The 27,686-nt window shown below is 30.4% G+C and overlaps 2 protein-coding genes, 1 long non-coding RNA gene and 1 pseudogene across 5 annotated transcripts; 1 reads left to right on the top strand and 3 right to left on the bottom strand.

The window, feature by feature from the left end:
• Positions 1–4,820: 4,820 nt before the first annotated feature.
• Positions 4,821–9,722, bottom strand: LOC149891310 (uncharacterized). The gene is made up of 3 exons (XR_016451032.1): positions 9,557–9,722; positions 5,392–5,446; positions 4,821–5,263 (listed from the first exon to the last, which is right to left on the bottom strand). It is a non-coding gene; the product is annotated as an uncharacterized LOC149891310 (long non-coding RNA).
• A 364-nt stretch (positions 9,723–10,086) lies between these two features.
• On the top strand, positions 10,087–12,385 carry LOC145202523 (uncharacterized). The gene has a single exon (XM_080075493.2). It carries the CDS (start codon positions 10,356–10,358, stop codon positions 11,310–11,312), a length of 957 nt encoding a protein of 318 aa, XP_079931619.2. The 5' UTR covers positions 10,087–10,355; the 3' UTR covers positions 11,313–12,385.
• Positions 12,386–22,659: 10,274 nt separating this feature from the next.
• Positions 22,660–25,315, bottom strand: LOC149891309 (uncharacterized; annotated as a pseudogene). The gene is made up of 7 exons (XR_016450578.1): positions 25,095–25,315; positions 24,800–24,876; positions 24,526–24,728; positions 24,071–24,403; positions 23,610–23,768; positions 23,305–23,489; positions 22,660–23,098 (listed from the first exon to the last, which is right to left on the bottom strand). The product of XR_016450578.1 is annotated as an uncharacterized LOC149891309 (transcript).
• Positions 25,316–25,575: 260 nt separating this feature from the next.
• Positions 25,576–27,421, bottom strand: LOC149891308 (uncharacterized). 2 transcript variants are annotated; one of them, XM_090081238.1, is made up of 2 exons: positions 27,365–27,421; positions 25,576–26,435 (listed from the first exon to the last, which is right to left on the bottom strand). In XM_090081238.1, exon 2 carries the CDS (start codon positions 26,156–26,158, stop codon positions 25,580–25,582), a length of 579 nt encoding a protein of 192 aa, XP_089937364.1. In that variant the 5' UTR covers positions 26,159–26,435; positions 27,365–27,421; the 3' UTR covers positions 25,576–25,579. The 2 variants fall into 2 exon arrangements, with proteins under 2 accessions (XP_089937364.1, XP_089937362.1); XM_090081236.1 differs by lacking the exon at positions 27,365–27,421 and adding an exon at positions 26,712–26,924.
• Positions 27,422–27,686: the final 265 nt, after the last annotated feature.

Raw genomic sequence — 27,686 nt, 5'->3', positions numbered from 1 at the left:
TTGAAACTTATTAAGCCCAAAACTTATGAAGCCCAAAACTTATGAGTCCCAAAACCTTTTAGAATCTAGGCCCGAAAAAGAGCAAGATGGGGCCGAAGAAATTTTGATTTATAATCAACATTTGGTTATAATATCAGATTCAATTAAAATGTTATAATTTCAAACTCTAAAGCACGCTTATAAAATTATTTAAATTAAAAAAATCGCGACAAAATTTTAAGGTTAGTTATAAACGGGGGGGGGGGGGGGCTTGATACGACTTCCAAATGCATCACTTTAGGATTATGTTTTATTTTTGTTGGTCCAGCATTAATAAAACGTTCTCAATCATTCTTTGAAAAGCGAACATAGGTGGTGCACCATTACTCAAAGCATTTGCTACCACAGCAACAATCAGCAGCGTTCCTTTCATCTGATATAAATGCGCCAACTGTTTTAACTTTTTCAACAACAACTTTGCTTGACTGCAAAACTGCACAAAAGCTGTTGTCCAGTTTCATCAATCCTCCATCATTAACCATTAATATTAAATATATCATTAGACAAGTACTTAGTGCTATGATACGGATTTGTAAATTGTCAGAAAATTACATTTACTTTTATTGAAGATCTTGCTAGGTTTGTGTTCTCCGTTGTAATGTACAAAAATCAAACTACACCCGCCATTTTAGAAGCTGTTCGTTAAGGACATGGTCTGACTTAAAACACTTTTGAACAACTAAATACAAATCTCTGTACTCAATGTGCGTTAAGTTCAAAGCTATTTTTTTTTTTTGCAAGGCAGAATGATGTTCATTAAACTAACTTTTACTTGAAAAATAATAAGGCTATACAAAACAGTAAAAATAATTAAGAAGCTTACATACTGAAAAACACTACCACTAATTCTTAGTCCTCAGCAAAATTCTTAAATAATCTTTATTACTTAGTTAACGCGAAAAGATCTGCACCAGTTTACTTTTTATATCTAATAAGTGTTTTTAGGAAGATCTAAAAACAAAATTGTAAAATAAGCTTAAATATCGTTTTAAGTTATTTTATTTACGCATACGTTACATTAAGCAAACTTTTTGTTAGTAGTAATATGGAGGTAACTGATTTCCGAGAATTGACACTTTATTCGCGTGATTACTAGCCTCAGTTTTTCACTGATCTGATTAACAACCTGGACCAGAACTCTACCATGATAATAAAAAGTTTGTTATGCTACGTTAATGATTATTAAAAAATATAATTCAACGAGGCTAGTAATATCTTTGAACATAATTTCGAAAACTAAATAATTTAGAGACATTGAAATACTGTTCAGCATGCTAGCAATCAGCATGTCTGCTGATGGTTCTATCAGCAGACATGCTAATTGATCAAATTAAATGGTGGCAGTTTCAGATAATACTCCTGGATCGGAGAATGACATCCTATTTACAGGTATATAATCTTGTTGAATTGCTGTGGTTCAGCTACAGATAATACTCCTGGATCAGAGACGATTAGGATGTTGCATGGTTTTGTCAAAGTTTGGAGATTCAACATAATATTTTGTTTTAATCAACACAAGTATTTCAAAAAAAATAAGTAGTTTTTATATAAACACGTTAGTGATTATTAATTTTGAATCGCTAACTTGTATCCTGTGAATGTATGTTTTAATTCTACGTATAATCGTACGTATGTTTTTGGATATTGTTTACTGTTTGACATATCAACATATATACGTATAAAAAAAAAATACAGTATGGCATGTTACGATCAAGAACCTGCTTCAGATTTCTTACTTAAAGGATCTCTTTTGGATTCTAAAAGACCAGGCTATAGATTTGAATAGGCAGACATAGATTGTTAAATAGTGTACTCGAGTTTTTAGTGATAGGTATATGAAAATGGTGTTGTTTAAGATGGTATTCTTACATTTTTTATCTTAATAGTAGCGGGAATGCGTATTATTTCCTATGATAAATATTTTCACAGGAAGTTATTCGATTTCCTGTGAAAGTATCTTTCTATGACGTCTATGTTAGAAAATTATCGATGTAAATTTTGAAATATCTTTTTTTGAAAACAGTTGGTTTTTTAGGCCATTCAAAATTTCAACATTCATGTAAAAACGGTGAAACGATTTAGCCACCCTTTAAGGTTAAAATTGTCGTGCTTGCAACTTCTTCAAATTTGAGCATTATTTTTTTATGCCGTTCAAAATTTTATCGGCAAAAATCGTAGAAGAGTTTAATAAATGATTGAATCCTTATTCGAGCATAAAACTCGGAAAATCTCAAAAGTCGAACCAGGGTCGGCCATAATTATAAAATGTTTAGGTTGCCTAGAACAGCAAGTTAATTATTAGTTATTTTTTTATATGTAAGCATTTTATACTCATGACATTTATGAAAAGCTAAATATGTAAATTTATTAGCGGAAAATAACGCCTCGACTATTGATTTGACTACTTGAGACACATTAAATCTGAAATCTAATAAATTTCTGCATAACTTTAGATTTTAAAAAATAAATCAACGCCTTTATCTTGCTTTATCTTGCTGTATGCATTTTAAGCTGAGAAGACGAAGTATTTATGCTTCCCTACACTAAAATCCTCCACAGCCTGCATTTGTCACTCGCCACAACTTAAGTTTATTTTTCGTACTCTTTCATTTTTTCTTTTAAGAGTATTGAAAATATATCGTGAGATTTAATAAAATTTACCATTTAAAATTACAACTGAATAAGAATAGCTTATTAGTATTTAATAAGCATCAGAGTCTCTAAAGTCTCGTACGTGTGATACTACCATCAACGATACTTCGAAGTTGGTATTGGAAAAATCAGTCCTTCTGAGATGGTGGCCAAATAATCTCGGACAAAATCCGTCCTTCCGATCTTTTTAGAATTTGGTATCGTAGAACAGACCGTTCATACGGAAAAAAACATTCCGATACTTCTCGGTGTCCAAAAAAGTAGTCGGTGTTTGGACGGATTTTTGTCGATATTTTCATCAACCTAAATTATTTTTTTTAAAAATACAAGATTTTCTGCTCCTAAGGAGAATTTCAGCGAAAATCATTTTTCGCTAAAATTGCTTTTAACGAGAATTAAGCGAAAAATCATTTTTCGCTGAAATTCTCGTTAGGAGCAGAAAATCTTGTATTTTTTAAAAAATAGTTTAGATTGATGAAAATATCGACAAAAAATAACTTTTTTTGCATAAAAAAAGTTATTTTTTTAAAAAAAAATTGTTGACATTACTGGATTTTATAATAAATAGCTCAAAAATTACTAGAAAAAAAAATTGGGTACAACGGGGAATCGAACCTTTGAAAATAAATTAATTGGTATGACGTACCCGGTTTGTTGCGCGTTACAGGCTTCGGGCACGGCGCCTGACACGATAAATTGAGAGAAAAAATTTGATATCATTGACTTTCACTTGATGAAAACTAATTTAATAAAAGTTTTATGTCTTATATTCGATGTTAATAGTGTAGTAATGTTATGATACTATGATGATACAAGATGAACGTGATGTCTACACGTTTTGGCAGTACCGACGTGTTGGAGTGGTGAAACGACCATTAAAAGGAGTTGCCGTACTTGTCGGCCTTGGCATAGAGGATAACCCTCCAAAGCCTCCTTCAGATGAGGTAGAAGTTACCGAAGTTCAAGACCCTGTGAAATAAAGTAGCCAGGGCCTTTAATCAATCCAGCCTACTCCAAGCACTTTCATGGGCATAACACCTGATAGCCGAACTTTGGTGGAGACTCTTGCATCTACAAGGCGTAATGCTGATAAGATTTTAAGTAAAATGAGAATCATGTTAGTTGAACAAATTTAGAAATTACTGAAGTCTGCATTCTGCAAAATTTTAATCAAGTTGTTCAAGAACTTTGAGGCATCGATTCGACAAGCTTAATTCATTTCTGGACATCAGTCTTTCAACATTTGGCATTTCATAGTCGTTGGTCGCGGAATTCGTGGCACACGGTGTCTGTTATCTTCAGTGTTAACTTTTACAACCCTTCAAGAAGACAGCAACGATTGGTACAACCCTACAAGAACTTCGAGAAGACAGCGACGATTGGTATCTCTGTCTTCGATGGCTTTATCAAGAGCACGTTGCATTTTTTTCTTATGAGATTCTTATAATTTTCTTATGAGATTGCATTTTTTTCAGATGAGTTCTGGCTATGTTAATGATGTGTCATTGACCGTTGAATTATAAATAAAAATCTAAAAACAAAAACAGCTGTATTTATATGTTACGAGCGGATCAGCTTCACAAACAGCGTCTTTTAGGTCTCCGCTCTTTAGTTAAAATTTTTTTTGCCGCCAATTGTTACATCAAGTATCGTTTCATCTTGTTTGTAGCTGTTTAATTAAAAAATAATCAATACCAACTTTAAACTTTAATTTTAACTTAAACAATTCCTTAATTAAGATTTAGAAGTTTACAAACTAATTTTTATGTTAATCAAATTTTAAGCTACCAGATGTAGATAAAACATAAATGGCCAAAAAAAAAAAAAAAAAAAAAAACATTTCTTATTCAATGTTTATTTGGCGCTTAAGCTTTTATGGCAAAAAGAGAAAAAAGACGTTATTTAAAGTTTAAAAGTTAAAAGTTGAAACAGCGGATCCGCTTATTTTAAAAGCAAGAAGCTAATTGGTTGATAAGTGAACCTCTTAAAGCTCCTCGATCCTCTGTTAATTAATAGCTAAAAGAAAATAATTGTTTTTGGTAATAAAAAAGTTTATCCTGAAAAGTGTAAAATTTTCTCCTTTTTAATTTTAGAAAATATTATCAGTTTATATATTTTTCAATTCAGTGATTAAAACTTTGAGGACAATTAACACCTTTTAACGCATCTAAAAAACTTTTCTCCTAACGCAGCCTATACAGAACCTATTAAAAAACAAAGAGGAATGGACCAATATTATATCCTCACGAATATCGCTACAATTACTGGTACTTTTCAGTGAACTGCACGTGGTTAAAAGTTGGTAGAATTTAATTGCCTTAGCACAATGAAACTACCTGCTGGCGCCAATTCTGTTTAAATATCCCCGTTAGCTAACAAGAATCTTTGCGTTGACGTTAAAGTTTTTCTTTTGAAATATTTTTCGTGACGTTTCTGTTTGTAAATAAGTTTATTTTCAATTAAAACTTAAAAAGCGTTTTGTTTATCTTGTTAGATTTACTTCAGTTTGTTGTTTGTCTGAACAAATCTTTCTTTTTCTTTACGCAAATATATCAGAGATTAGGCGGAGCACCTACAGAACGAAAAAAATCTTTATAAAACATAGAAGGAAAGGCAACTTTAATTTGTTTTTAATGTTTTTTAATTAAAAAGTTCAGAAAAATTTCATTTAAAAAAAAATTTAAAAGATTTTTAACTTACATAAGCATGCACTTTCGAAATTAAAAAATGTGTGAAAGAGCAAATTCTTTTGAACCTAAAAATGAGAGTGAGGTATTTTTTTCGGGAAAAACATTCTAAAAAGCCTTATATAAAATATTTTGAGTATTGCAACAGGATATTAAGAGTGGAAAGCGAATCATGATTGTCAAATAAACCAAACTTGTAGCTCTGGCAGAATAGAGCCTACTGGAGCTGCATTGATTTTCGCAATTTCGCAATTTTCGCAAAAGAAGAAAAAAGACTTATGATTAGAGCATTTCACACTTTGCAAAATTAAAACAATAGTAAAATATATCTCATAAAAAAACGGGACAGTTTTGTTTCATAATAAAGAAGTTTCTGATGTAGCATCTTGCCATCAATTCTGTCCACAAAGAGTTGATGGATGGTGTGTTTGCAATCTAACCAAATTACTAAGTAACAGCACAGAAACTTAGTTTGGCGATGCCTATAATATCTCTTCTGATACCAATATATAAAGATCTCTCATGAGATGAACAACATAGCGGACCTCTTAGTAAACACTCAGATGGAAAAGCTCAAAACAACATGTTCCGGTTGCTGAAAGTTTTTATTAAGAAAGGATTTGAAGACAAAGAAAATAAAAGTGCCCCGCTTATGAAATTGGCGCTTATTGATTATTTTTTAACCAATTTGCTTAAACAGTTTGTTTTCATCTAATTACTATTTTAAATTATTTTTCCTTGTTTATCTTAAATACAATTTCGTCTGATCGTCCAAATGATTTAAAAATTTCAGGAACTATTAGAGGTAACACGAAGTAGTACGAAGAAAATTCTTTCAGAATGGATATTTTATACTTTCTTACACTCCGAGAAATTACAACAATTTCAAAAAAAAAGAGCAATAGTGTGTGTAACACACACTATTGCTCTTTTTTTTTGAAATTGTTGTAATTAGCGTTAAAAAAAAAAGATATTGTATCATTGCGCGTGCGTCATATCTATTGTTCAAAATTCATTGTACACAATGAATACGAAATTCATTGTGCACAATGAATTTGGAAAATGTATATTAAGCCGAGAAAGTGAGAGAAATATATAACCCTAGTGAAAAACATAGTTGTCTTGACTTTACAGAAATTATGATCGAATTTCTGTAAAACAATCAGAAAATTTATGCATCAACTCCTCATGTAATTACCTAATAATGATCACATGAAAAATTCAAATTTATAAAGCAAGTCATTCTTGCTTAATCACAGATGTAAATTTTGTCGTTTTAAGCAAAAAAGATGGGTAAATAGACAAAGTTCCTTAAATCTTTATTTAATTGTAAATTGTTAATTTTTCAGGTTGATTTATATTCAGCACTTATAGTGAAAAGTTTTCTAAAAAAATTGCGGGGGTTTTAAATCAGACAAAATTATTTAGTCTCGCTTGATCTTTGATTTCATTTGCTCAAGTTGCCTTTAATTTTAAAATAGCCATACAGTTGTTAAATGACGCGTTATTTGTTTTTACTTTATGCTGTGGTAATTTTTTTGTCACTAAAATATAGCTTTTTTTTTTTCTCTGCGTTTAAAAAAAAAAAGACACTGTAATCAACAATTCTGTAATTTAATTTGAAAAAATTATGTAAGTCAATGTATGGCTCGATTCAATCATTAGCTGAATAACTTTAATTCAACTCTTATTTCATTATCATCAATATCATGATGACTAAATGATCTCAAGGGATGAAAACTTTCTGATAATTTTGATTACATTTACATAAGAGTTACAGAACTTTGAATTTTTTTTAACTGATTTAAATTTAAGGGCAATAGCATGTTGTCATTATCAATAAAGAAATCGCCATCAAAAAATATTTCAGATAACACCTATTCAGTATTACGCAGAAGTTTAAAACAAGATTTCAATCATAAATTTGAATGAATATATATGTAAAAAGATGAGGCAGATTTAATGATCGGAAAGAACGGCATAATAAGTTCATAAAGTTTTAGATACAGAATATGTTTGTCAAATGGCAGTAAACAGCAAGCAGTTAGACTTTATCCCCATGCAATGACGTTAATTACTGTAAAAATTCATCTCGAATATTATAAGTTCTTAAAATCTAGTTACAAAATATGTGTGTTAAATTATAGTTCAACAATAAGCATCACATGAAGATCAGCATTAGAACTTTGCTTATAACTCCTCTTTTACTTCATCTCCTCAGCTTTTTCCTCCAGCGTTTGGGATCAATGATATATATTAACTAGATGCCAACTTCACAAAAATTCCGTAAGAAATAGTGAAGCAAGTTTTTAGAGTATTTAATGCCGGTAGCCGTTATGTTTAAACTGACACTAGGTCATTTATGTTTTGATTTGTTTATAATTGCGTCATTTCAGGCTGGCAAAACAAACCTGGCTGGCAAAAAAATTGCTTCACTGCGGAAGCGCGAGTTAGATATCTAGTAAATATATATCATTGTTTGGGATGCAGAGAAAAAGAACAAACAAAAAAAATCCACGAAAGAAGGTTCCATCGGCGATGAGACCATGACAGCAACATGTCAATGTAAAAGAGCGATTTCTATAGTTTTGATTATTGATGCAATTGCTTAATAGAAAAGGCAGTCTGCAAACTGTATGCTAAAAAAATCCAAGATACATATTTCATCCGTTTTGCCTCGTTTCTAATAAATAAATGCGTAAATCTTATATATTAAGCAAAATGACGCTGTTTAGACTTCATGAATTTTTATATAAGTTGCAGTAGTTTAAGAAGTAAAGGGGATCTTTATTTGTATACCCCTTTTTAAAACCTGTTTCTATTTTTCAAAGAAAAAATTTCTTTGAAAAGAAAAACAACAAAAAATCCTACAATATTTGATACCTTACACATCATGCATCATTTCACTAGTTTAGGAGGCACATTGATAAGAATATTTTCCGATTTTTTTTTTAACGATTCGTTTTTGTATGAACCAGCGAAAAAATTTCTTACATAATTATTAACATATTTGTTAATATAAATAATTATTAATATAAAAAAAATTTTGGTTAGTAGTTTATGGTGGCATCATTTTTTAATATCGAGAAAACCACATGTCAAATACAGATTATTTCATTCACATGTTTTTCCTTAAAAGGACTTTAAAAAAAAAACTTGAATTCGATTTCAACAAAAAATTTTTTTTTTAAATCAAATTCGAACTAAATTCGATTTAAAGCGAAGATTTAGAACGAAGTTATTACAGCTTTTCAGATATGAAAAACACCTTTTGAAATTAAAAAACAATCCAAAGTTCGAATAACGTCCAAGTAACCTTTTTAGCAGAATTCCACTGGTATAAATTCGAAGCAACTTCCCGAAAAATTCGAAACATTTGAAACACTTAGTAACTCAATGTGCTAAATATCTAATTGGTTAACACTATTGCTAAGCTTTGACATTATTGATAATCTTTAGAATTATATAGAATATACTTTTGTGAACGAAAAGTTTTACAGATATTTATCGAATATTTAACATTTAATACGGGATATACAATAAAAACTAAATACAGGCATACAATAAAAATAGATTGTTGCAAGTATTCTATCATCTTTCTCATCTTTTTACCATTAATTACCAGGCTTTGTAACAAAATTCGTATTAGAATTTTTTCATTTGAAGAATCTTCATTTAAAATTTTTAGGCAATGTCGCAGACTAGGTAAATATTTACTAAAGAAATAATTATCTCCGCTATAGAAATTATTGCTAAAGTTTGGTTTGTTATATACTAACAGAGAAGTGTTATGAAATTAAAGCTTCAACAAATCTTCATTACAAATAAATCTGTTTACGTTTTAATTTTCTGGCGCTTTTATTAAAATTACTTTCATTAGTTTTTGAGTAAAAAACATTTGATGGAATTTTTTTTTTGTCAGAAGGTTTGCAGCGAACCGTAAGAACCAATCTTTACTTTATAATACAGTTATCTCGATTATAGTGTCGTGCGCACCTAATTGAAAAGTAACAAAAAATCACTGCAAAAATAAAAACCCTCACTTCAAACAATCCTCGCTAAAAATTAGTGGATTTCTCAAATTGACGGGTAATTGTTAAATTTTAGCGCCATGTTTTTTTCCTTTATTTATTTATTTTTATTTCTTTCAATTAGGTTTATAAACAAATCACAATTACCTTGGCTATATTTATTTTACCCATTCGATTAATCTTCGCTAAAGCTGATTTTATATACTTGCGGCAAATCACCGGGAGATGTTTTGTAGCGTTGTTTACATTCGAAATAGGAACGCCAAATTCAGAACCTTTTTGAAGTCTTGCGATATTTATAAGAAGTGGTTATACAGGTTAAGTAAGAGACAGGTGTGAATTGCATCTGTCGCTACTGAGTTTTTAATTTTAACATATTTATTTCTTTTCTTGTACATTCTGGTTATTTACAAAAAAGAAAAAGTAAAATAAGTTTTAGTGCGAATATTTATGGCGTTATATTTGTGCTATTTATCATCTTTCCACTACCTGACAATTTCCTTAAGTGAAGAAATAAATTACTTGATTTTTTCTAATAGCTTTTGAGATAACAAATTTTGCTATTAAAGAATTACTTAAGTATTGTGTTTGTATTTTTAACTATCTCGCTTTTGCTTTAAACCCGCGGAAACGACCTCTTTTAAAAGTCTTTAATTTACCACATTATTTGCACTTTTCGTACTTTTCTTAATGAGTCTCGCTACAATGAAATTTTTAGAGGGGGTTTCTTTTAAACAAAGTTCTATGCGCAAGTTACTTTTTAGAAAGTGATTACCCCCTGATCAATTTCATAGCTTACAAAAGCATGCGACTTGTTTTACAAGCAAATGATTTGTATAAAGACTCTCAATAAAAGTAACTCATAGTAAATATTATCGGTGTGGTTATCAGAGCGCGTAAATAAAAAAAACTTCAATAAAAGTAAACCTTGATAAAATAAGCAAATATGGCTATGACAATTAGTGATGTTTATATGCAGAACTTTGTACCGAAGAATATCTTTGAGTCTGACGATGAGCTGGATGTTTGGTCATCAAGTGAAAGCAATAATTCAAGTGAGTGTAGTCCAACATTCTTTTCTCGCGCGGCAAAAGAAAAATCAGACTTCAGACTGTTTCAAGATTATTTGGGGCTATCAAATTTGTTGAGTAATGTGAAAATATCTGAAGATAATCCTCTGTTATACAGTACTCAACGCAATCTATCTTTACTTCAGCGAAATCAACATTTAAGCATGGATTCTGAGACTAATGATACGGCTGTTCACTCATCAAGCCTTGACTTCGATTCAAATTTGAGAGATACTAACAATAACTTCCCTGATATAAAACAACTTCCACCGAGCACGCGTTTAAGCAAAGCTGACCGTGATTTGATAATCAGTGGTGCATTTCAACAACAACTCTCTCTTATGAACAAGCACTCTGACCGACCTCAGATAAAGATGATCCCACCGTCTCAAGCTCAAATGGGACAGTCTTCTATTCCATCGCCTCCCCCTCAGTCGCAACATCAAACTGCTTACTCGCCTTCTCAAGATAATCTTACATCGCGTGCCACAACTAATGTTTGCGTATTTTGTCGTAATAATGGTGAAAGCGAAAACGTGTACACTAGCCATGTTTTAAAAGATGCTGATGGCCGTACATCCTGCCCCATTCTTCGCGCTTACACTTGCCCCATTTGCAAAGCAAACGGCGATAATTCTCACACAATCAAGTATTGTCCGATGAATCAGAATGCTCGATCAGCATGCAGTTTTAATGGACTTTCTGCGCCTTTAGGTCCTTCAGTTAACATGGTCCCAAGAAATAATTTCCCACCATCTATTCGTGGAAATTTTAGAACACCATTTCCGGTAGGTTTGTCACCTCGTGTTAATCTAGGTGCCAAGATACGCTAAAGATGACTTTGGAAAACCGTTATAACATTAATGGAGGTGAAGTGTTCTTTTATTCTGTTATATTTTTTCTGTTTGTTTTAGAAATTGCCATTTTTAAATTTTGAATTTGGAAAAAGATTTTTTTAGAGCACTGGTAATTTGATGTTCTGATAAAACTGGAATCTGTTTTTACAATTTTTATAAAGCTTTTTCAATAAATATCTACTAGTGTGTACATTAATTTATCAGCTTTTTTTAAGCTGAATACAAATAAAGATTTGCATTAGATATAAAGTGTTAACTCTTAATGCGAACATTTGCAGCGAGTGAAATGCGGCTTTTTTTCGTTTATGTATAAAAGAATTACGCGTTTGTTTATTTCCTTTCATGATTCTTTGTTCTGACATATTTGCATTTTTTTAAAGTTTTTTTTTTTGAGATAAGAGTAGCGACTTTTATTCATGTTATTCTGTTTCGAAAAGAGAAGTTGCGAACAAACATGGACAACTACTTGCTATATTTCTCGCGCTTTGTTATTACCGTTAATAATTTACTCTAAAAAAATTATTGTCAACGTTAGAAGTTGATCTCTTTCTCTTTTTTGTTATCGAAAAAAACGATTGATATAAGTATTTACATCTATTTATTTTTAATATATTTTATTGACAAAAAAATTTTCATGACAAATTCTGTTTTAATGTTAAAGTTTTTTTTTCCATGTTAAAAGGATACACGGGAGGTTTTTTAATCGATATTTGCTTCCTTTGCTGATCTTATTAAATGCTCCAGCAGCAGGGTGTTACCTGATTATAGTTATGCATGTTTTGTTTTTCGTTTGGTTTTTTTGTTTTGGCTTTTTGTTTTGTTTTTTTCCTTTTGTTTTGTTACTTTTCTTAAAATTAATACTTTGCAGTTTGTCTATTTTATGGCATTTTTTTATGAATTTGGAATTTTAATGTTATTTTCAAGACTAAAAGACATCTTAAGTATACGGTGTCGTATTTAATTCAGGATTTAATGTCGCATTTTTTGGAAAATAGTCTTTGTAAATTGTCAATTTCAAAAATTTTGTTTCGTATACTTGTGAAAGTTAACCTCCGTCTTGATTTCAATGAATTTTTACCCTCTAAGAGTTATTTTGGGAGAGTTTTACAAATTACGTAAACCACCTGTAAAGCACGCGTGTGTGGTACAAAATATTGCTTTCTAATTGGTGAGCATTACGCCATCTCTGTAATGAAGCGTGTACTTATTTTTTCATTGTATCAAATGGCGCTTTCATTCTGGAGCTTTTCTCACTCAAAGTCTAGACTTTTTTCACTTGTAAATTATCTGGGTTGCCTATTAAATCATACTTTTATACTGGGTCTAAATACTTTTATACTATATCTGAATAATAACTCATTAATGATGAAATGAAAAACACAACAATCATAGTGGTTTTTATTGAATTGATGAAAAACCCTCTAACATTCTGTCATCAGAAAGACTTAATTATTGTGGCTTTAATTAGTAACTATTTCTAATATACCTATGGATGTTATAATTTGTGGCCTCCGCACGTTGTGTTGGTGGTTTTCTTAATTCTATCAATGGCGTTGTCAAAGCGCTGCTTTTTTTACTATAATACAAATCTTTCAACGTTCCGTCCGAATCATCTCAAGCTTGATTCGAGAAATATTACGTAATAGTGGACAATCGTTTAAAACATTTTTCTTTAATTAAAGTAAACGGTGAGCCACTGTCTTACCATGAAGTTTTTTAAACATTCCGGGATTTTAAAATATTAGGTAAAACACGGCTGTAGCGCTGATTTTAGCCCCTTTCAAATGAAGAGTCTACAATATTAAGGCAATCGGTAAGTCAGTATTTATAAGAATTCGCCTTAAACTAGCTATCTGTTGGCACGAACGAAAGCTTACCAAGATTTCTTACGAATCCCTACGATTGTAACACAAGGGTTTAAGCGACAATCGTGTTTACTTTCCAGTGGTTTACCAAATATTTTACGCTTAGGTATAGCAAGTGTGAAGATCTACCGTTTTGTATGTGCAATATTATTAGATGGCAGTAAAGGTTCATTAATTTAAGTCTGCTATAAAACGAGAAGTAGTAGTAAAAATAAACAAGACAAATGAGCACTTTTTCAACAGTTAAGCAGAAATTTTAACAAGAAATCAATATATTAATACACGTAACTCACGTTAGCGAGACAATCTCTTATATTTCTTTACAATAGAGAGGTTGAAAGCGGGTAGATGATTTTTCTAATAATTTTTTTCGGCACAATCCTCTAATTAAAAGGTGACCCAATATTACACTTATGCATGCTACTCATATTGAGAATATAAAATGAGGTGGCATGCGTAAAGAATTTAATGACTTCTTTGGGGCTAGTTGTGCGTGCAGTCGTGCGTATTACCTGTCAGGTTATATTCTTAATGGCTTTTGTGGAGGAAGCTTGTAAAGATTGTTATGAACAACCTGAATTTTAAAACCTGACGAGCATAATGAGTTTTTATCAAAAATTTCAATTGTGCGACTATGAGATGTTCATCTGTGTTGCTATGGGAGGCGATAAGTTTCAGAAAGTGCGTATGACGCACATGAAAGTTCTATTTACATTATACGGGAGTTCACGCACACGTACACACAAAGTTAAAGATAAAATAATGCATGCATATTAAACGAATATTTTTTATGACTACTTTTGTTTTTGCTTTGCTTTCTTTTTGCAAAAAAAAAATGGTGGGGGGAGTTTTTAGAAAGTAGAGATATTGTTTTTTGTCCAAAAATAATTTTTAAAATTGTATTATTTAACTAATCGAGTTAAATCAAAAAAGAAAAGTTATGGATTTTTTTAAGAAAGAGGGTGGCCGATTCTCCTCGGTTCCCCCAACCCCAAACAAAAAATGCTATTTGGTCTAACTAATACTTTAGTAAAAATGTATCTCTGCTATGATGAATTTTATTAATAGATCTCGATTTTACCAATGAAAACGAGTCAATAAAAATTCTAGCATTTCATATGACGAGTAGGGGAACATAGGGCAAGATGATGAACGTTTTGAAAAGCACTTATATCTTATTTAATAATTGTTTCAATTAGTAAAACTTTATCAAAAAGTGGAAAAAAATTATTATGCGTCACATATGTATAAAAAAAAACCATATAAAAATAAAAAATAGAATAGAAAAACTCATTAACCAAAGTTACCTCAAATTATCGGGGCAAGATGGCGGCTTTAAAAAAAGTAAATTCCATTATACCATTACCTTCTCAAATAACACGATATAATAAATTCTAGTTAATAAGATATGTAATACAAACGGTTATGTACTTTTTTCAACAATTAAACTTTATATTTATATAGGGCTATGCAAAAAAAAGTCTACTAATCAGTTCATAGCAAATTCCAACACAGCAAAATAAAGCAAATGTCAAACAAAATATTTTAATGCATAATAAAGCAATGTAATAAAGACTAAGCCACACAAAAGTTATTACATTACAGGTTTATGGTAAAACATGTACTTTGGCGAAAGGACAAACAAGTCATCTTGCCCCGTTCATCTTGCCCCTAGTAGCATATAGCTATGATAACTTATTTATGTAGAGTTCAAAATGACTCAGAACTCTACATAAATAAGTTATCATAGCTTAATACTACTTGTATGGCTTCCAAATTGAACAAACTGAATGAGAAATTCTTGCTTACCTTTGGCTGGTGATATAATGATGAAATAAATCAAATACAAGTGGATGAATTTTTTTTTTTCCTTAATATAGGAAAAACCTTTTTAATAATTATCTTTGATTCCGAAAATAATATTTATAAAGAAAGCATAAATAAATCTAGTAGATGTAATCTACTTCCCTTTCAGCTACAGTTAGATTTCATATTTAGTTGAGTTTTGAAGATAACAATATGTTTTCATCTTGCCCCATTCATCATCTTACCCCATGCTCCCCTATTTCAAAAATAAAATTTTTGAACTTTTAAAGTCAGAAAATTTTATTCAAGTTTAAATCCAAAAAAAAACCCCTTAAACTTCCAAATCACAGTATCAAAAATACAAATTTAATAGGCACAGCGATGCTGAGCGATTCGCGAACTAAATTTTTGGCTTGGTTTCGTGATGTAAATAAAAAACTTCTGAAATTTGTTTTTGTTGGTTAATGTTCAATAAACGTTATAGATTTGAATAAAATTATAAATAAAAATTATTTTAGTTAAAAGTTTTACAATCGAAGTTAAAAGTTTTAAATTTAATTTACGCGGGTTCGCCCGTAACTGAAGTGATTCGTATTTCTGGAGTGTCTAAAACTACATTTTGCAAAGTGAAAAAATGTGACAGTGCTGAGAGAGCCCAAATGCCCTCTCTAGTGAACAGTCAAAATTTTCTCAAATGAAAAATTTTGTAGTGTTGACTGTGTGATCAATAGGCGAAATTACAGATTCATAATGGAGAAAGGTTACAGAGCATCACCTGGTTGTCACACCAAGTATCCTTAGTCCGTCATGATTCTAGGAATCATCGCTTTTAGTGGAATTGTCCACCAATCTGCATCAAAGAGAAAGAAAAAGTTACATCTGATGTGTATACTAACTTACTAAAACGATATGTGGTGTCAAGGCTGAAGAAGACATTCCCAAAAAACAATTACATCTTTTAACTGGACAATGCACTCTGTCATGGGTCCAGAAAAACCCAACAATATCTTCAGGACAATATGGCTAAGTTCTGGTTCAAACACTTTTGGCCACCATCCAGTCCTGGCCTGAACCCCCTTGACAACAGTGTGTGGGGAGTATTTGAGACTATGGCTTGCAAAAAATTCCACTTAAGTGTCAAGTCACTTGATTCATTACCCGTGCTTAGAACTCAACGTCAAGGGACTATATAATTAGCACCTGCCGGTTCTTCTGTCCTAGGGTTGAGGCAGTGATCAAAAAAGCAGACTAGCTTTTGGGGTTAATCTTTTCAGTGCCACCATTTCTATTTGCCTTTGCAATTAGAAAGAACCTATCAATACATCTACAAATTGAAAAACATAAGAAACATTCTTTATATACAAATATAACGAGAAGTATTTATACAATTTATCAATATATATTAATTTGTCTTAATATTGCGTTTTCTAATCATCAAGCAAACAAAAATAGAGATTTGGAAGTAAAAAAAAAACTTATTTAAGCAAATAGAATGGTCGAAGGATTTAACATTTAGATCTTCTTAAAGGTGATAAATTATTAGTGGTTTTTTAGTTTGATCGTGGACGTGGAGATCAACATAACTTAATTGGGGTAATTATTGAAGTAAAAGGTGATAAATACAAAGTTGGCACAAAGCACGGAATATTGAATACCTTTTTTACAACGAAACAGTATTCAATCAACAAATATTTTAAATTAACTGTAGATGACGTCCTCGAAGAAAAAAAATCTTTGCGAGAGTTAATGCAATAAAACTCTGTTGGCAGTGGTCAGGGATCCCAAAAATGTATATGTTTAAGTGGCTACATTTACAAACGATGTAAATGTACAAAAACAATTTTGTATGCAACTCAAATCGTCACTCAGATATAACTTATAAAACTGTGTTTTGTTAAATTACAATTTAAAAACCTATATAAAGTTATTAAAATCTTATTTGAACTTTTTAACTGTTGCATGCTATTGAATGCCATATGTCGTTAGATGTTTTATATACTTTTACATACTGTTGTATTTTTCTAATTTGTTGCATAGATTTAGCTTTTTCGGGTAATTGGTTACATTAGGCACATGGTGTAGTTATGGCTTTGTTTTAAATAAATATAATTTTTTTGGTGGCTGCTACGTACCCCTATTAAATGCTGAGTCATATGACATCTGCCCAACCGGCTCTACTTTCCTTTATCAGTGGTATTGATTCCTACGCTGAGACATCATTATCCTAATCACAATCCACATTACACTGCAGTCTGTGTATTTTTTTGCTGTATGCTTAACTAATACCTTGAAATTTTCCCTTTATGGAAAGCTTATCTCCTATTATCTTTATTTCTTTCTGAGAATTGAAAATTAGTTTAACTCGTTTATTTGGTGGCAACAATCTTTAGTTGATCATAAAATATCATGAGAGTAAAAAGTAAGTTTTAGGGTTATGACAAAAAAAATTTTTTGGCCTGTTGTAGAATTCAATGAATCTTTTGATATTGATTAAGAAAATCACATTTCTTTCGTGTAATTCAAAAAAAAAAAGTTCCGCACCAAAGACAATGAATATTCTGAAACTTTTGTACATTCAACAGTGCTGAATTATCACATTCAAAATGTATTAGCTGCAATAAACTTAAGGTTCAAATATTCATCTGTTTTGCATTTCTGGTGTAGTTCTTCTCTTAAAATCAATGGTCGTTCAGCACAAATACTCGTATATGGTGTACCTACAATAAAACTATCAGCATTCCAGTGGGTTGTACTGCACTTTTAGGCTTTTGAGCCAAAAAGTGCTGTACAAATACTAGAACAACCTTTAGTTTTTAGTTCTGACAATTTACTCCACTCAACTATAGGGTATGCACCTGTTTTTTTAAAGAAATCGAATGCTCTACTAACTGGTACAGAAATCTGAAATCATCTCTCCAAGCTATGAAATAAATAATGCGTATTAATTTTGTTAAATAACCGAACTGGATTTTGAACAGTTTGCATTTTAGTTTCTGACTTGTTGAAGTACTGCAAGTCATTCTATTGTTTTATAACATAGTCTTCAAATCCATAGCTGAGAATTGGTTCGATTAAAGAAGTCTAACACTTGATTCAGGATTCTGTCAAGAATGTAATATTGACATCCAATGTACATCGGCTTATGAAATCCTCGTTTCACAGTTTCATCTTGTAGTTTCACAACGACTCCATTAATTCTTCCTGTCTTAATTGCGGTTGTGTCACATACAATCATTTTAAAGTTCTTCCACATGTCAAATTCATTCAACAATCTTTGTAATACATTAAAAATATCCGGTGAAGATCCACTTTCACATTTTACGATACCTAATTTCAATTCTCTTCGAAGTAAAAACTCTTCAAGTAAATCACTTGATACTCGTGATTAGTGATTTGCTGACCATCAAAATGAATGCAAAACTGATTTTCTTCTTGCAAAAAAGATTTCACTTCGCGCTTCGCATCTTTACAACTTCTTATGACAGCTTGCCAAGTACCTGACTGAAGTGGTGTTGGAACACTGATTCCATCTTCGGTTAGACTAGAACACACAGCAGTAATTTTTTTAGTTGAAAGAGCCTTTTTTTGTCACCGACTTAGCTTCATGTTGTATTGAAAAACGAACGGCAGACGTATTTGCAACCGCCTTTTTTTTGTTTTGTTTTATTTAATCCTTTTTTTTTTTTACTCTTTTTTTACTTTTTTTTAGACACTTTTTTCTGATACCAGGTGCTGTCTTAGAAAATATTTCATCACCACCTCCTGTTGACGATGAGTTATCTATATCGTTGGGAATCATAGCGTTTTGTGTAGCTTGCGAAGTTAATTTTTGGACTCGCTTAAAGGAATGGATGGACGATCAAGTTAATTTTTGGACTCGCTTAGAGGTAGAGTGCGCCAAGTTCCCGTACTTACGGGAACTACGGGAACGGGATCCTGTTCCTGCTTTTGGTATTTAAAATACGGGAACGGGATCCTGTTCCCGTAATAAATAAAATACGGGAACAGGAAATTCCCGTTCCTGTTCCCGTACGTCATTCGATGTTACGGGGTTTTCCCGTAATTATTATATTATAATATATAATATATATATATTTATATATTATGATATAATATATATATATATTATATATATATAATATATATATTTATATATTATATATATACATATTTATATATTTATATATTATAATATATATATTTATATATTATAATATAATATAAGAAATACGGGAAAAGCCGTATTTTTACAAGTTTCCCGCATTTTACCAAGTTTCCCGCTTTTTTACGGGATTCCCGCTATTTTATGATTTGCGCGCATATATTCCCGTTTATTTTAAGATTTTAAGATTTATGTTATAAATTTGGTACTAATACTAGGAACAAACTACTATAACTATAAGGTAAATATATATAAATATTATAATAATTTAAAATTATAATTAGGTTTAAGACCTAATTATAATTTTTTTAAGTAGTTTACTGTCTTCGTTTCTTTGCTAACTTTCTTCTTTTCTTTGCTAACTTTCTTCTTTTCCTTACTAACTTTCTTCTTTTCTTTACTAACTTTCTTCGTTTCTTTACTAACTTTCTTCGTTTCTTTACTAACTTTCTTCTTTTCTTTACTAATTTCTTCTTTTCTTTGCTAACTTGCGTCTTTTCTTTACTAACTTTCTTCATATCTTTGGTATCTTTCTTGTTAATTACCTTATTTTCCTTTGAATATAAGTTATTAGTTAGAATTAACCTTTTTTCCTTTTTTTTTTTTTAGGTACATAGCTTTTATTAAAACTCCCCTGTGTGTCTTCTATGTTGTAAAAATCTTCTATGTTGTAAAAATCTTCTATGTTGTTAAGTTAATAAATTTAAAAAATAAAAAAAAAAAAGAAAAAAGAATCAAAAAAAAAACAAACACCTAAACCAAAATAAACCACAAAAAAAAAAAACAAATTATATAACCAGGAAAAAAAAAGAAAAAAAAAAAGCAGGAAAAAAAACCAGGAAATATTAGACGTTCCAGGTGAAAAACGGGAACAGGAACGGGATTTTCCCGTTCCCGCTTTTTAAAATACGGGAACGGGAATTCCCGTTCCCGGTTTTTTCCAAGTCCGGGAAATGAATCCCGTTCCCGGAAATTCCCGCTTTCGTTTCCCGGAAAACGGGAATTGTCACAGCCTACTTAGAGGAATGGATGGACGATCGTGGAGCAACTTTTCTTTTGACATATCAAATTTTGCTTTGTGAATCAACTTATAATTTGTATAGCAATTTGTCTTCTAGGCATAGCTAATTTCCGTCTGTTTTGGTTATTTCAAATATAGTTTCTAATTCTAATTGGAATGAATTCTTTTTCTTCTTTCTATTTTTATCGCGTACTTCAATTAATTACCAAACTTTAAATTTTATTATCTGCTTTGAAATTTTTTTTTGTCGATCTAGTGGTCGCAAATAATGACCTTTGGTACCATAATTACTAAAAAAACTGTTTCAATTTTAATTTTTGTGCCCCCCAAAAAACTTCCCGCACCGTTTCAGTTTTAGTTTAACTGTTGGTGCTTACCCATAGGTTAATGGTTTTTTATAAATATAGTAAAATTATTAATAAAAACGCAAAGTTATGAACAAACATAGATATTGATTCAACACGAAGACGAGATATACCTATAATTGAAACACTTTGTTTTGTACTCGACTTCCCCAAAAGAAAGACATTATTGGTCGCCATTATACGCTTCTGAAAACAGCGAAAGATAAGAAAAAAAGAATGGTCATTATAACTGACGATCTTATTGTTCTCTGGGAAAAATTCAGCTTTCCAACTTTATCATATCCCAAGTAAGTATAGTACTTCAATATGCATATATTTGGCGGTGTGAATTATGTTAATTATGTTAATTATGTTAACTAATTTACTCTAACATACTATTTAAAATTTATCAGGTGCAGTTTAAAAAGGCGAAGAAGATTACTGTAAAATTTGATATGGAGAAGTATCAATCGTTAGTTCATGCACCAAATGGAAATGATGGTGAAACTTTAACCAACATATTGATTTACAACATATTGCTAAATCGACAATATATTCATGGTGTTTAACTCAGCCTGTTTCAATTTTTTTAATTAATAATCTCATCAAATTTTTACTTTCAGGTTTTTTTTTCAACTTGGTAGAGGTGAATTTTAAAAAACATTTTATTCGCGTTGATGTTATTTACGTTGGTTTGATAAATATCGCATCAATCTTTTTCTTCTTAAGTGTTCACTTTAAGTTCGAAGTAATTGTTATTGACAAAAATAAGAATAGATGTGAAATGCAATCAAAACAAACCTAAAGTAACCAATTAAATGAGCAATAGCAAGACGCTGGAGAAACACCCTTCGAAAAATAGCTGTATATGGGCCATGCATTATACGGTGAGCAAGGCTAAACTTGGTTCATGGTTGTTTGTCGGTGGTGGGCAAATTACGGCGCCGAAGGTGAGACACTGACCAAGCATGGAGAATTAACTGGGCGGCTTAAACCAGTATAAAAACTTTGTTCTAATAGACGGCGCATCCTATTTTTGATTTACATCTAAATCATTTAAACTAATTAATATTTAACTAGTTATTTGATATTTCTAACTTTACCTTCTTTATTGAAAAAAAGAAAATTAAATGTCAAAACTCTATGGTTCTTCTATTATCCTAAATTTCATAAAATTGCAATCAAATGTCAAAGATCAACGTCATCATATATTCAAAAAATCATATATTTGAAGCAAGCAGATTAACGTTAGTCTAAACTTTAAACACAACAACGAGCTCTTTTGTAGAATTGTCATCTTGTAACCTGTTTATCTAATATATATTTCAAAATATATTGCTGTAGCTTTAAACGTCTAATTATTTTACGGTAGATGTCAGTGAACAATCAATAAGTCTTAATTTGGTTTTTTTTAATTAACGATAAAAGAAAAAGGGTACATGTCTCACTAACCAATGGTGAATTTCCTACAAAAGTAATAACATGCTTAAATTATTACAATTTGTTCTAACTCAAAAAATTAGATTTTTCCCAAAAGCTATAAATGATCATTATAGTTATAACTAAAATACAGTTCTTTTTAAAATGTCAACATTATATTTATCTCTTGTAAAGGAGGCTAGTCTATTTCTTTAAAAGATTTTCAAAAAATAACTTTTGTTGATGTTTTTTTAAGGAGGAGAGGAGGAGGGGGATTTAAGCAGCAACCTCTATTACGGTCGTTTAGTGGTGCTGTTATTATACGCATGCGCAATTTTTACAAAATGGCTACGGTCCTTGGCAACGAATGTAATTTTTCACTAGAAACCAAGTAATTGCATATTTGCCAACATAAATAAAAGCTTTTGTTGCTATTTTAATTCAAATTAGTTTAACGATAACCCAGTTGTGTACTAAAACACTTAAAACAAGAGAAGGAACATCTAATCGTTCGTTAACATTTGTTGTTGAGAAAGGTGGCTGGTTAACTACACGTGATTTGTTTACACTTTTTGGACCCTGCGTTCTAGATTTCTAATCGTGGAAATGTAACCAAATTTTTTGAAAAAGTTTGAAGAGACCTTCTTCCATTTATTTTTATTGGCAGTTCTTAGCATTCAATTTTTTTAATGGACAAAAAAGACGCTTTTCTGCATTACCTTATTGACAATTAAAGCTACATTTTATTTAGTTATGTTTTTTAATAAAAAAGGAGCTATATTTTTTTAAACAATGTAAATGCTGTTGCCAAAAGTATTTTTAACTATTAAAACTTTCGTTTTTTTTCTTTCTTTTACATGATACAGGAATTAACACCCTACTTTTAGGATTAGTTTTCTGATGGTGACATTTTAGGATGCTTTTTACCCGCTTTGTTGGGCAAGGGATAGATTGATAAATGCGCTTTAAATTGTTAAACTCAAGATAAATTGATTCTCCACCTTGTTCGCCATAGAATCCAAAGCCAGCACCCCATTTTTTCAAAAATGGAATAGCGTGATCTTCTAACATGTATAACTTTGGAGGCACTGAAGCCTCAGGCCAAGTTGTATGGTAAAAATTCATCAATTCATCAATATTTTTTTCTAAAGAAAAAATGATAGCAACATGAATTATGGTTAACTTATAATCCCAGCTTGATAAGTTAAATCATCATAATTATCTTGCTAGGTATTGTTGTAGTTTCAGTATACTCTTCAACCTCAATAACTATCACACAATAAAATTTCCAATCGCTTTGAGAAACTCATTAAAAGCAGAAAGAAAAAGAAAAAAATCAAATAAAACATACCAAGTTCATTTAATATTTCTGCTGTCATGGTATTTTTTGAGGAGAATATGCTATAGCATACAGAAAATTTATGAAAGAGTAATTTATATTTTCTACTAATTTCAATTACTTTTTCGTGAATGCTTGTTCCAGAAAATCCTTCATCAAAAACAAGCTTTAGAATAGAACATTAGTATAGAGTTTTTCTAAAAAAAAAAATTGTCTCTTTAAAAGATATATTGCATGATTTTATATTATTTGTTATTATTGTTATTAATAATAATGTCGTAGATTTGGAATAAATTCATTTATAAAAGAAAGAGAACCTGAAGCATTTTATGCACATGATTCCCGATAAAACTTTTTCCATGGTATGCTTGTCGCTGAACTTTCAGTTTTTGTAATGTTGTTTCAATCTGTTGTGTGCATGGTCCCTCACCTTTCTTCAGTGTAGATTGAAGCTCCAGAGTATTACATTGTTTTTTCTATAGAAGTATTATAATTGTTTTTAAATAAAAATTAAATAGCAGGAGTAATAGCTTCCATGAGGAAACATTGGTCTGCAATCATCCAGATATAACAAATAAAGTACTTAAGGTGGTACTCGCCTATAAAATTTCAAAATTTTCCTCTTATTTTTATTATACAAATTTGAAAAATATTATTTAATAACTCTGAATTTTTTTTTCATTGTACATAGTTTTTAACAAATATTACACTGAAAATCAAAGGATTGAGAGTTTAACATTATCATGTCGTCAATGCCAAATTTTTAAGAAATCCTTACCATTTCCTTTTTCCTTTTCTTTAGAAAATTGAGTTGAGGGAAGTAAATTGACTTTATATTTTTCACATTTTCAGGATTATTTAATGTAGCCATTGTCATAGTTTCATTCACCAGCTGCATTTGTTCATCAAGATTAAAAATAGAACTTTGAAGATTTTACAGTTGTTTTTGCTTTGACATAAATTCATGATATTTTTCAGAACAGATGCTGCTATCATTTTTTAATACTCCTTCTGCTGCTATTAGAATATCCAATTCATAGGCTTCTTCTTCAAACATGTTGAAATATTTAAGATAAATCCCAATAGCAATGTGCAGGGTTGATAAAGAAACCTAGGTATAAATGTATGCATATGAGTTATAATTAAAAAAAATTAAATTAACTTTTAGTGATGTTGTACAGCAAAGCAATTATCACTAGTTAAAGTTGAGTTAAGCGAGAGAAATAATTTTACCTGATCTAGAGGTACCTTCAAAATTGGTTCTGTTATGACATTATTGAAATTTTTAGCATCTATCTTGAGACCCCCATTTTCCATAAATCTTTGATAATCGGTTTGAAGACTTTCAAGTATGCAACATTCTATTTCTGTTCTTTCTTCTTTACTAAGTTTCATTTCATTTACTGTTGCACAACAGAACAGACAACAGTGTCTCCCTAAGAAAAAAATACTACAAGTTGTTCAAATTAAATTCATCTTTTAAAGTCGAATTTCTTTTATAACTCACCTGAAGCTCCTGAAATACCATAAAGTGCACAAAGAAATTCATAATCACCAAAGATAAACACTGTAAAGTTGTTATCTCTAGATAAAAACTTCATATATCTATTTTTTGAAATCAGTAAGGCTACATATGTATATATATATATATATATATATATATATATATATATATATATATATATATATATATATATATATATATATATATATATATATATATATATGTATGTATATATATATATACATATATTATTTCCATACATACATATATATGTATATATATTACTAGCTTCTCTTACTTATACTTCATTATTTGTAGATCTTCTATTTGTTCTTGAAATCTTGTCATGGCTACTTTGATGTTGACTCTGTAGTCCTTTACCTCAAAAATGTTGAAAACAATAGTATTTTCTTTACTATTTGGATTTTAAGTATTTATAATCTAGTAACTCATCTTAAAACTTCCTCCACCATAATCTCCTCCAATTTTAACTTGAATATCTTTTTCAGGAATGAACTTATGATGTACAAGACCATAACAACTATATATATATATAAACAAAAATATAAGTAATTTGGCAACTTACAAAGATATACAAATCATATAAATCATATTTTAATGCTGTAAGCTACACTTGCAATGTTAAAAATTGCTTTAATGTATATATCATTTGCAAATTGATATATGCTACATTTGCTTAACTAATATTTTTTCTAAAGATTTTAATTTTTGCTTAGGTAACTTTAGACCTTTCTAGTTGATCAAGATGTCTGAGAATATGTGTTAATATGATGATGATGTAGAAGATGAAGATGATGATGATGGTGATGATGACAATGATGATGATAATAAGGATGATTTTGCAATACAGATAGTTTTATGAAACTTATATGATTGATATTCTTTTAATGCATTGAATTTCATTTTGCATGCAGAACATACAAGTGTCAAAATTTTAAGCAGGGAATCAATTTTTTTACTTGTCATCAAGTTGTCATAATAAATATTTTCTTTGCATTGTGGGCAAAATGTTTTATTGAAATGCTTTTGTTTCATTTCTTCAACTAGACATAAAAAGCAAAACAAATGTTCACATCGTTTTAGTGTAACAGGTAAGTTTGGTATTTTATTACACATACAGCATAGACATAGCTCTAAATAAGGGTTCAGTTCATTTTTAAGCTCTGATATATCTATATTTTCACTCAGGCTGTATATAGTGTTAAGTGTTAAGCTTTCTTTTATTGATGTAAGCATGGCAACTCTCCTACGTTTATTTTTTCCAGGTCTTCCTAAAAAATCTTTTTTTGTTTTCAAAATTGATTGTGTGCCTATTGCTCCCTTTCGCAGTTTCTCAGCCATCTGACACACTACACAGTTGCTGTTGTGTAGCAGCCAGAAAATAAAAGTCACAGATGTTGTTTTTTTCCTTTTGCTAACATTATTAGCTGTGCAGTGACATTTTATTACATTTATGACATATTCTTTTGGGATGAACACTCTCTATATCTGTCAGTTTGACAAAAAAAACTTCTTCTATTTTGATTTTCAGGCTAATACTTATAGGGTATTGCTTTTTTTCGAGCCATTTGCCACAAACTCTGCACATGAATTTCAAATTTGTGTTGTGTAGTTCCATCTAAAGACAAAAAAATAATATTAGAGAATGCAAATTTATAAACAACGCTAGCAGCTTGAGTTGAGTTGTAGCACTTATACATAGTTTAGAACCAGCCAAAAACAGTGCAATATTGTCATCACTTGTAAGCCATCAACGTAAAGTAAAAAAATTGAATGCTCAGTAAAACTTGCTTTTTTGTTTTGTATATAGACTGAATTTCAGTATTAAAAAAAAAATCTAGAAATTCTACGATCAGATTTTATTTTATCCTGACTTTAAAAATCTCAATTATACCTTTATCGACAAGCTGCTTTTTCAGTTTTTTATATTCGCGCGCAATCAAATTTCAAGGTTTTTTAAAGGGTGATGTATACTTTGGGTTTCAAGGTTTTTTAAAGGGTGATGTATACTTTGCTTATAATAGGAACTATCCCTTCTTACATTTTTTAAAGAAGATTCCTATTTGTAAAATTATTTGAGAAAATGTTAGGATTACAGCTATTGATAAATCATAAATTTTTTTCATGTTTACATCGTTTTCGATTTCTATTTTTGGAGCATGCGCATAATAACATAGCGCTGTTTCGCTCAATGATATATTAAGAATAACTAGATGTCTAACTGCCGTAAATCGGTATAAGAAAAAGTGAAGCAAATATCGGCCATTATGGGGGGCAAAATCTTTCGCTATTTATCAAAACAAAACAAATACGAAGCTTTTGATTTGTTAAATTTGCCCCCCATAATGGCCGATTTTTGCTTCAAAAAATACGCGGAAGTTAGACATCTAGTTATTTTTAATATATCGTTGGTTTCGCTTTATGTAAACGACCATGCTATTGATTGGTCCTTCCTTTAAAGCCGAGAAAATGTACAAGCATCGCTAAATATGTTCCCTAAATCCGAAAGAAATCCTATTTGCTCTCTAAATTAAAGTTCTAATTTACCCTTTTATCTTGACTTTTGATTTTTTTTCTTTCCCTTTCTTCATTCAAACATAAGCTTCAATGTTTTTAAAACTTTTTAAAATTTTTAAATTTTTTGAAAAGATTTTAGATGGTTACGCGTTAGATGCTTACGCGTGAGGATTCATAGGAAGTTCCCCTCATTTTCTCAAAATTTTTGTAATCAAGTTTTTAGAATTAAAAAGCATTTTATACATGAATTTTTAAAAATGTTTTTTAATATATACGTTCTGTTTCAGCTTAAAGCCCACAAATAGTTTGGTAAATGTCTTTCTAACTTATTATGTAGTTACCAAGTACATAT

The sequence above is a fragment of the Hydra viridissima genome, unplaced genomic scaffold (genome assembly GCF_058129835.1).
Source record: "Hydra viridissima isolate aposymbiotic clone 2 unplaced genomic scaffold, HvirCarnegie_v1 scaffold_3, whole genome shotgun sequence".
Classification (NCBI taxonomy): domain Eukaryota; kingdom Metazoa; phylum Cnidaria; class Hydrozoa; order Anthoathecata; family Hydridae; genus Hydra; species Hydra viridissima.
Note: the sequence above shows the minus strand (reverse complement) of the source record. Positions and strands in the feature narration are given on the sequence as shown.